Genomic DNA, 10,316 nt, shown 5'->3' with positions numbered 1-10,316 from the left:
GTTTTTAGAAAACAAAATGGCGGTCCCAGCTAATGGCCGAACATGGACTGCGAGCAGTGAGCGCAGTGGAAAACCGGACGAGGATCTCTTAGTGTTTGGCTACTCGTGCAAACTGTTCAGAGACGACGAGAAGGCAATGCTTATTGACCGTGGCAAACATTTGATCCCGTGGATGGGCGACGACAGCCTTTTGATTGACAGGTCCGTCTCCAAGCAAACAATGCCTCCTTCACTTTGTGGATTTACGATCGCAAGAGCGCAGGTTTTTACTGATGTTTTGACCTATCTGCATGCTTTCTTGTTTTTTCCGCCGCTAACGAGTCTGCCATAGTTGTTCTAGCGTCCCGGCGGCTGCAGGATGCGGAACCCAGCAACGGAGAGACGAGCCCTCCGGCCCTCCCGATCAGTTTGTTCTAACGGGGCCTGAGCCCGATGGGTGTTCTTTTCGCTGTGATTGTGTGGCTCGAATGTGTTTGGTGCGTCCCGGCTTTGGGGACGAGAGAAAAAGGTATATGCAGCGTGTTGTTTGCGCGCTGCGAATGTCCGTGTTCGTTCCTCCCACCTCGGCTACCGTAGCGAACGCCCAAGGATTTTCCGGTCTTCCTATTAGTCGACGCCTGCCGCATCTTCGAGTTTTTCCCCATGCATGAAACGCATCAAGCGATGACGGATGAAATACGTCGGTCGCTTGGATGTGAGCATGTTGTGTCTAGCCTATTTCCGCTGGTTTTTGAATTCACTGGTAGCAGTCGCGGCTTGTGGCGCGACTCGTAGACGCGGCGATGTGCTGCTGTTTCTTCAGCCAGATCAAAAGCGTCAAGCTCGGCCGGCTTTATATCTCTCTAGTGCCGGCATAAGTTGGGTATGGAAACCATCGCATCGACAGGGTATTAGCGTGATTAGAGCACGACGGAAAAACCGCGTACCGCGCGAACTCTCTTGCATAAGAGGGCGCTAACAGTTCGAATGGCGTGTATTTAAAGGGCATTCAGTTACGACGTTGAATGGCTGGCGGGTGCGCACAGTATGTTGATTGTGAGACTCCTGTGATACAATCCTCCCTGCCGCTTGCCACAGTTGGCACATGACCCTTGAGCTTGTCGAACTTACCCGATTTCACTAGCTTACGTAAATACGGGGCTATTTTCTTGTCTTCAAACGTTACCTGGTGGACGCAATTTCAGTACCGAGTAAGAATGGAGTTCGAACAGCAGTGGCATGAGGACAACAAGAAAGAATAAAAGAATTGTTGCCTAAGCCAAGCCAGCAGTTAACAGTGCAGCAGGCATGGCATCCCAAAACACTCAACTGAGTCAGCACGGTGTAGCATCAAAGTAAAAGAATTCATTTCGGGGGCCTTTGTTTGGTGAGTCCTCACAGACGTAAGTCACCTCTTAAACTTTAGGCTGTGCTTGTTTTGTTTAAAGCCTCCACAGAGGCTAGATATTGTGCTCATGTAGTCCACTGCCTAATGAAAGGATTTTGTGTGCTGGTTAGGTACGATGCAAGAGGCTACCTGCACAGCATCGAAGAATACGAGCCGAAGCCTGGAGCTGCGCTCGAGTATGCAGCATCACTTTCGGAAGAAGAAAAAGCCCTGGAAGAGCTGTGTGAAGAGGAACGGTTCCTAGCCCTCTTCAGAGACCTCCATGAGGAGTCCATGTACCAAGGTGGGTGTCCATCACTTCTCATCCATCAATTTTGAGGGAAACTTGAACATCTTTTAAAGGTGTAGGGGCACAAAATTATTGTTTGCATGCTTTTTTCTTTGCAATCATGCATAAGTCATTGGTATAAATGGGATTTGCCTTTAAAATCACCTTGACCAAATACTATACATTGTGCACAAAAAAAAAAACACCGAAAGTGTTGGAAGGACCACTGGGACTAATTTTCGTGGAATTTTCAATGGTGGTTTTTTCCTTCTTTGGCTGAGGTAGTGTTCATTTTTTCCCATATCCCTTTCAGGCACGCATTATGTTCTACTCTAAGAAAGTTCTGAAAATTTGCTTTATTTCTCAAAAATAACGTGAATGGCTCACAAATTTCAGGAATTCCCTCAGGCCGCGCCCTTCTACGCTCACAGAATTTCAGCCGTATTCTTCACGTTTACACATCAGTGACAAATTATTTATCATTCAAAGCTGGGTTCACAGCGAAAAATCAGGTACAGTATTCTTTAGTAAACTCAGCACTAGAATCTTTACACTGCACTGGAAATTTAGCTGGGATCACTGACTTCATGAATACAGCTCTAGACACTTCAAAACAAAGTTAAAAAAGTAGTGCCCACAATCGTGGATCCCGTGTCACAAGGCGATATTAATTATGATTTAAAAGATTCTTTTTTTTTCCAATAGCTTTTCTCAGTAGATTTTTATGTTAGTTTATGTGATGAAGCATTCAGTAGTCCTTTAGTGACCATTGATTAAGGATGCTATTGCCTTAGTAAATTTGAGGCTAGCTACAGTCACAAAAATATCTGTAAGAATATAGAGAAGAGAATTGCAGATAATTGTACAGAGACATATCCGTTTATGAGTGGAAATACTGTCCAGACTGTGAACTGAAGCCTTTCACAGTGGCATCCCATGTACCATGCCATGCCATTTTCTGCAGTGTACTGTGCCATCATCTTTCGCTGTTTTATTGAGTTGTCATTGGTGGCTGTGTTCTAGACAGGGGGTCTCACTGTGCGGGCATCGTCCTGCTCTTTGCAGAGGAGGAACTGAAGCGGCTCAATGTTGCCTTGAATGCTGATGGTACCTACAAGGAGACTGCATTCTCCTACGACTCTGAAAACTCTGCCCAGGATTCACAAGATGCACGTGAGTAGAATTTGCTGCCTTGTGTTTTCGAGCGGCCCCCTTTTTTTTGCAGAGCGTTTGCTCAAACCAGGCACGTGTGTGCCAGGTTATAAAAGCGATAGCTTAAGGGTCCTGTTCAGTGTTGGAAACCACTGTTGTTGGTGGCGTTGACGTGTCGCGAAAAACGGAATTGGTTTAGACTCTATAGAGGATCGGGACATTGCAACCACAGACCTCGCGCGGGTAATTCAAACAACCCGCAATGATCACACAGTACGACAGTGATCATATAAGGGTGTTGTTTGTCTGTAGTGTATAATTTAAACCTGTGATGAGAAACCCTGATGTCCTGCCGGTTCCTGCTTTTCTGGTAACCGGCCTTCCTGTGTCACTGATGACTATGTAGTGCAGGATGTTGAGATGACCACCTGTCTGGGTGCGGCCATTCAGCAAAAGCTGGTTTCAAGTGGATATTGCTTGTGCAGTAGAACCCCAATGCTCCATTTTCTCGGCTGCCATAGAAACCCATGCAGTACCAACTCGTCTGTTGCATTGCTATCATGTCATGTCGCGCCAGTGCTTTTCCTCCTGCTGGCTTTTTGACAGCATATATTAAGTGCACACGGCACGGCAACAGCATGCCGGCCAAAATGGGACCATCAGCGCTTGACTGCCACCATCAAGTGCCAGTGTCTCGCTCCCAGCATGCTGCACTCATGCCTGTACTGCCATGCTTACTTTTGGCGTGAATTTAATTGCTAATGTTGATGCAGTTTCGTTGCCGCTGCAGCATCAGCAGAAATGATTGAAGGCGCAAAAACCACCGAATGTTTCAACAGACTGCCTGTTGTACGATATGGCTGCACGGGTTGGCTCCGAGGCTTTTGTTTTTGCCATTTGCTTTTATCTTCTCCCGTGCATCATAAAGGGCATAGTTTCTATGTTCCAGCCGACAAGAATTGTCTAGGGCTAAAGTGGCCACTGTGAAAGCAGCGCAGAAGCACTCACGTGCCGGAGCTTTGCCTGCTGCAGGTGTGCTCCCTCTATGCTGCTCAGGCATTCCCTTGACAGCTGCTCAGACAGATCGAGTGCCACCACAGAGCATTTTGGACTTTTTGCACATCCAGCAACAATTGCAAAACCCTTGAAGCCTTGCAAATTCCAGGGAAGCATGTTGCACTTGCAGTAAAAGAGAAGGTGGCAGGCAGTAAGGTAGAACTTAAATTTCATGGCTGGTACATTTGCTTTATGCAGTCCCGTGAAAAATGTTACTGCGGGATTCTGCTGTAATCATATTGCAGTCTTAATAATATTTAATGAAAGACTACTACTCAGAAATTTTTCATGAATGCATTAAACTTAGCAGCAGTCAGCTATGTTTGGAGCTCACCTGTGGCTTGAAGTAAATTTGTGTTATCCTAAAGTTCAGAAAAAGTATGGCCACACTTCTACGATTGTACGAAATTGTCGTATATTTGCAGTGAAATGCTACAGATGGAACCAAAAGAGGCAAAAAAGTGTTGCACTAGCGCTAAATGCTATTGAGCGTTAGGTAATTTTCAGAGCTCATCATGTGCTTAATTCACCTTCACATCAGACACATGCCCAGATGAGTGTGAGTACAGGTGCAGCTGGTAATTGACTGCACGGCTCGCATTGTTCTCATTTCCAGAGGACGAGGCAGAGGTACCCTTCAAGGCACCCAAGGGCCTTCACATTCCAGCATCAGTTCCAACAGTGAGCATCAGTTTATTTTGCCTTTCTTTCTTTCTTACTTCATTTCTCATTATGTTGCACTCCTTTATGAGCGACTCTATGTAGATCTCTGAAGATCAGAATGTGTTCGTATGGAAAGGAGATGTTGAAAACCCAAACGCCTTTGTGGTCATGTGATGGAGCATAGATAGAAAGATAGATCTTATTGGCATCGCCTTTGAATCTGGGCACATGCGCGAAGGTCCGCCATCATGTTCCAAGCTGAGTGGGAAAGCCACTGCTCGTGTGTACAGGGGCTGCGTTCATGGGCTCGCTGTGTAGAGCGCTTGGGCTTTTTTTTTTATTAGCATACAAATTGCACTCGATCGCAAATTTTAACGCCAGAACCTAATCTGTGATTTGGCGACGGTGTGCATACAGCATGAAAAAAAAAATCGCCAAAGGTTAACAACAAATCGCAGTCATGACAAACTGACGGAAAAATACTAGTAGCGGCCTTGCGATTTTTTTTCTTTCTGGAGCACGTAATTTCAGATGAACAAGCAGTCCTGTTCCAGAAGGGACAGCGTCTGTCCCGTGCTGTCTTTATCTGTGAGCGTCTTTAGAAAGAAAAAAGAGTACAGCGATGAATTACTTTTCTCGCAACCAGCACCGCCTTGTGCTCAGTGTGAGTTATACACGGAAAATACGAAAACACATCTTCCTTGAACCACATTAAAATGATTATGCAGCTTGTTGCAGGCAAGCAGATTAAAGCAACACCAATGCGTTGAACAGGTGAGTCTGACCTAATGAAAAAATTTCAAACTCAATTGCTTGCGTAAAACATTTCACAAAATGTACCCCGTTTCTCAGTGCAGTGAAATGACAAATCATTAAAGCACCTTGAAAGTACTCTTTCTCGTTGATATTATTAGCTTTCCTAATTTTTATAAAAAAGCATTATCTTTTCATCTGAGTTAATTTGTAATATTTGGGCCCGCTTATCGTGGTCTATTCTCAAAAGCCACTTCAGCCGTTGACCTTCCAAATGGCACTTCGTAAAAAGCTTTGCCATTTCCAGTGCGGTTGCTGCAGTTTGGGGCACTGCACTCAGTCATAGCTGATGGCTGCGCCCCTCACTACAACAGCAGAACACCAAACCTAACGCCATAGGTTTGCATGGAAAATATGTGAAATGTAGCTGACAGCGCGGGCTCACATGAGGCGTCCAGCTGACGGGGGGTCGCTCGGCACTGTGCCTGTGAACTCAGCTTCCTTGCGGAAAGTCGGAACACGTGACGTCACGAAACTCGTGCGATCGCCTCTCGGCGAATGTCGTTCGGAGCGGCAAGGGAAAACAAGACGCGAACTCTTCTCCCTGTGGGAGCATATACAGGAACACTAACCCTTCAGAATATTCAATGCCATCTGGTGTATGCCTTGAGAATTATGTTGCTTCCGTCAATAATTGATCGGGCTGTGACCAACCTGTACGTGCGATGGACTGTAGCATGGTGATCGGTGATGCTACCTCGAATTATATTTTGTTCTTATGCTTTGCCCTGTTTCCCAGGCCTCCGGTATTTTATATCAAAGTGCAGTGTCAAAATTCAGATCTGTATGTTCCTGTATCCTGTGGAGCATAAGAGATGGGCGTGAAAGCGGGGTGCTTATTAGGGCCAGCAACAATGGAGCATGTAAAATCGTAGCTTGCAGAGTTGGGGTTAAAAGTTAATTGAGAGCACCTTAGAAATCTGTGATTCGCTGATGACATTTCCTTTCTTTAACTCGAGGGACAAATTGCAAAGCGTGATCAAGGACTTAAAAGGGCAGAGCAGAATCGTGCTTCTAGAAATTAAAATGCAGAAAACTGGAGTAATATTGAGCACTATCTGAAGTTGCTGGACTTATTTTTTAAAGGGTCCATTGCAAGCTGTGTAAGAGCATATGTGCCACTCCATGTTGGACTCCATTCTTCCAGCTGCGAAAACTGAAATCAGTGCCATCAAATTATGGAAAATTAAATTTCTTAATATTTTGGGCATTTTGATGCCACTCAGACTGAGCACCATGACTATTGGGCATATAGGCTTACTGCTGGAAAGTAGTGATGATGTCCTCCAGGACTGTTGACTCCTGTTCTCGCATTTTTCATCACATGCGTCACCAGTCCCGTGTGGTGTCATCACGGGACTTTCTAGCTGGATGGCTCAGCTTGGGCAGACGATAATTACCCCATTATTTTAAGTCTACTGTGCTTTGTGGGATTTGCATAAACATTCGACTAATGTTGATATCCAATGGCAGGGATCAAGTTTTTCTGCTTTGTTTGGAGCAATCTTATCCCAATGGCAAAATGGGAGAACGTGTTGTCTGTACTAATTGCAGATGGGGTCAGGCGTCGATACTGGATCACTCCGGGGAGAAGTGATATATAATTGCTGTGCCGAACTCGGCAGATTTAGCCGCAACCCCGCGTAACATTTCCTTTTCCCCACGTCTGCTTCCTGTCGCGACCGGCTGTGGCTGCTTCCTTCCTGAAGTCGATAAGCTGCTACGCAGTGATCCAGGCAACATAGGAATGTTTTTGTCCTTTTTTGGATTGTTAGCCATGTACAGAGCCATCTCAGCCAAAACGCATAATGGTAACTCTCCCAAACGCTACATTTTTCATTATGTTCGCTGCATTAATGCTGCATTAATGAAATTGCTGCATTAATGAAAAAACTTGACAGAATCTCAATTTTTTGTCGCCACTTCTTAGAGCAAAATCATTAACCTGTTACAAATGAAATTTCTGCATAATGAAAAAACTTAAAAAGAATCTCAACTTTTTGTCATTACTTTTTAGAGCAAAATTGTTAACCTGTTACAACCACCTGTGCTTTCTGATATCAGACGACGTTTATTCGCTAAGCCTAGCTGCTCTGTAATACGGAAGCAGTCTGAAAGTTTGGATCGTTTCATCAGTAAAATTTTGTGGTGTGGACATCTTCAGACAAAGCGAAAGCTTCATGCGCCTTTCGTTTGCCATGAATATGAGAGACAGAGTGGCGGCAAGGACAAATTGGTGGTGAAGTGAGAGGCCCCGCTTTGACAGGTACCGCCATGTTCCTGAACGTAGAGCTTTTCTTGCACTAAGTGTCACCGCAAGAGTGTGTGCGCATTCCATTCGCACAACGGGAGGGAGTGATCTCTGTCGGAGCTATATACTCCGTTACTCCGTTCATGATCCGGCGATGCGCTCGCGATCTGCCATTGGAATTCAACATAACATATTCATTGTATTTTTGGAGCATCAATAAAGGGCCCTCATGCATATCTACACAGCCCCCCACCATGAAGCTGCATGCCATCATCGAGAAGACGGCCCTGTTCGTGTCCCAGCACGGGGCCCAGATGGAGATCCTGGTGAAGACCAAGCAGGCGGGCAACCCGCAGTTCGCCTTCCTCGCATTTGACCACCCGCTCAATGTCTACTACCGCTTCCTGGTCGAGCAGCTCAAGTGTGGTACCTACGTGCCAGCCAGCGAGACGGCTGCTGGTGAGTGTGTGCTCTGATCATACCTTGCTACTTTACTTAAGACAGCTGCCGTCGCACGGAAGGGGAGCAGTTCCATTAATGCTGTAGAAAGGGTATTGCACTGCACGGGGAGGAGCGTTACAATTGGTTTGATTAGTGCAGTTGTAAGGAAGTGTCAGGCACCGTTATTTTCTTTGACAGAAAAAGTAAATGCAACTTTTGTTTCTGAACATGATATTTGTGTGGGGAAAAGAGGCACACACATGGTAACACCAGTTAGATTTTTTTTCTTTATGTGTGAGAAGTACATTTTATGAGAGGGTTTAAAGAATAAACCCTGACTGCAGTGATGGCATTGGGATTTAGAAAAATATTTTAGCAGTCGAGCAAAGTTTGGTCAAGGGAAAAAGGAACTTCGGGTCAAGCCAGGGGAATATGATAAGGAATCAATCCGCTGTCATAATCTCTGCAGTTTTGCCATTATGACAGAGCTAACAGCATGGAATCTTTCTTCCTTTCTGGCTTTCTTTCATTCTTTTCTCTTTCATATGCTAGTGCACTAACTTGATCACAGTTTCATTCATGCTCTAATTCACATATTTTATTCTCTGGGGTGCCTGTTGAAATGCTTCCTTCAGTTTACTGTCATAACTCCTCTCTGAAGCCAGGTCAAGTATGATTTAACCTAGATTCCTAGAGACCTGAGGTGTTACAGTTAGAATTGTAAGCTTCTTGTGATGATTTCAACACAGATTTTAAGCACGTTCATATCAGCTTTTCTGGCTCACTTCGGAGCAAGACTAATTCAATGATAGATTGGGAGCAGTCGCAGAGCCAATATGGTTCCATGGAGCAGTCTGCCGCGCCAAAATTGGCGAATTTGACTGGAAATCTGCGTGACAGATTTTCGTTAGCAGCGCACTTCCTTTCAGTGCCTCGTTGTCTCGCGTTTCCTAGCAGATGACTTGCGCGGGAGAGCGCGAGACATGCTAGGTACTTTCTCTGTCAGCAGCATGCGAACACCCCAGCATGTTCCGGCTGGAGTACAAGAACCAAACGCAAATTTGGGACAGGTGCTCTCTTTCGAATTCAGGCACTTTGTTGCGGACTTTGTTGTAGGCACTTTCAGGCACTTTGTTGTATTCAGGCATGTTGAATTCAGGCACTTCGTTGTAGGCCCTCGTCGGGGTGCACGAGCGCCCAACTGCAGGCACAAATAAAGTTTGCTCCAATCCAATCCAATCAAGCAGCCTACCTGGAAAAAAGCAAACACTAGCCATAATGTTCATTAAGCAAAATGTTTCGCGTTCTGATACCCAAAGTTTATTTTTGCCTTTGACAGGTAGTATTACTGCATTTACTCGCGTAATGAACCCACTTTTTTTTTCAGAAAAGTTGACATCAGTTTGTGGGGGAGGGTTCATTACGAGGGAAAAAAAGTTTCCACCAGATTTTTTTGGAAGGGTCGAGATTTCATGTAGTATCTCCCTTCACCCTTCCGTCATCGTCATCAACAAATGCACACGGTCAGATGCGTTCGTGCCGCTAGTGTTCAGCATTCTGACGCGATCTGATCCCGCAATTTTGTGATAGCCGAGGGCGCCGGCCAATAGCGGCGAGATAACCCGAACGTGCTGAACACCGGCCCTGAAGGTCAGGCGCGCTTTTTGTACCCGAGGTTAAAAACGGCAGTGACGAGTGTCAAGGTCCTCGCTGCGCACACTCGCCCCCTCCCCCCTCCGCCCCTCCCCCTCTTTCTTGCTTCACCCCACCCCTCTGGCTGGAGCTCTCCTCAAAAGACAAACAAACAAGTGGTGATGTCTGCGGCAAGCAGCATCTTGGCGCGCTGCGAAGGTCTGCCCTGCAGAGGGCAGTGAAAACTGAGGAACTCGCTATGCTCAAAAACAAACAAAAAAATTAAATTCTGGGTGACAAAAATGGGGGTCAGGTACATTATGTGAGTGGGTTCATTAGGCGAGTAAATACGAGTAAATACGGTATATAGTAGAGAGACCTAGCGCAACCTGCCTTTTTAGTGCGATAGCGTTAAATGCCCCATTACCCAGAAAGACCTGTGTGGGCGTTGTCAGCATCGGCGTTGTGAGCGAAAAATCATGAGCAAGACTGCCTAGAGAGCAACCTAGGGGGCAGGTGGGCCACCTTGGTCACGTGACTTTGTGGCGTTACCACAACCTGCCCACCATGGCAGGCGACAGTTAAATTAATGACTGGTCGCTCGGGAAGAGCAGCCTGGGCTACACAAGGCCCACCGCTGGGAGCACCTGCCA

General features: G+C 45.9%; 1 protein-coding gene across 3 annotated transcripts in view; it reads left to right on the top strand.

Annotated features, from left to right (window-relative positions):
• su(w[a]) (suppressor of white-apricot) overlaps nucleotides 1-10,316 on the top strand; it is a 45,534-nt gene continuing 35,218 nt past the window's right edge. Inside the window, exons 1-5 of one of the 3 annotated variants that reach the window (XM_077632219.1) lie at nucleotides 1-201; nucleotides 1,498-1,670; nucleotides 2,721-2,828; nucleotides 4,480-4,544; nucleotides 7,836-8,049. In XM_077632219.1, the coding sequence (XP_077488345.1) occupies nucleotides 17-201; nucleotides 1,498-1,670; nucleotides 2,721-2,828; nucleotides 4,480-4,544; nucleotides 7,836-8,049 (745 nt within the window). In that variant the 5' untranslated portion in view covers nucleotides 1-16. Of the gene's footprint in view, nucleotides 1,367-1,497; nucleotides 1,671-2,720; nucleotides 2,829-4,479; nucleotides 4,545-7,835; nucleotides 8,050-10,316 lie in introns of all 3 variants that reach the window. The other 2 variants (XM_077632221.1, XM_077632220.1) reach the window with 2 other exon arrangements.

Source organism: Amblyomma americanum, chromosome 7, assembly GCF_052857255.1.
Source record: "Amblyomma americanum isolate KBUSLIRL-KWMA chromosome 7, ASM5285725v1, whole genome shotgun sequence".
Taxonomy (NCBI): Eukaryota; Metazoa; Arthropoda; class Arachnida; order Ixodida; family Ixodidae; genus Amblyomma; species Amblyomma americanum.
Note: the sequence above shows the minus strand (reverse complement) of the source record. Positions and strands in the feature narration are given on the sequence as shown.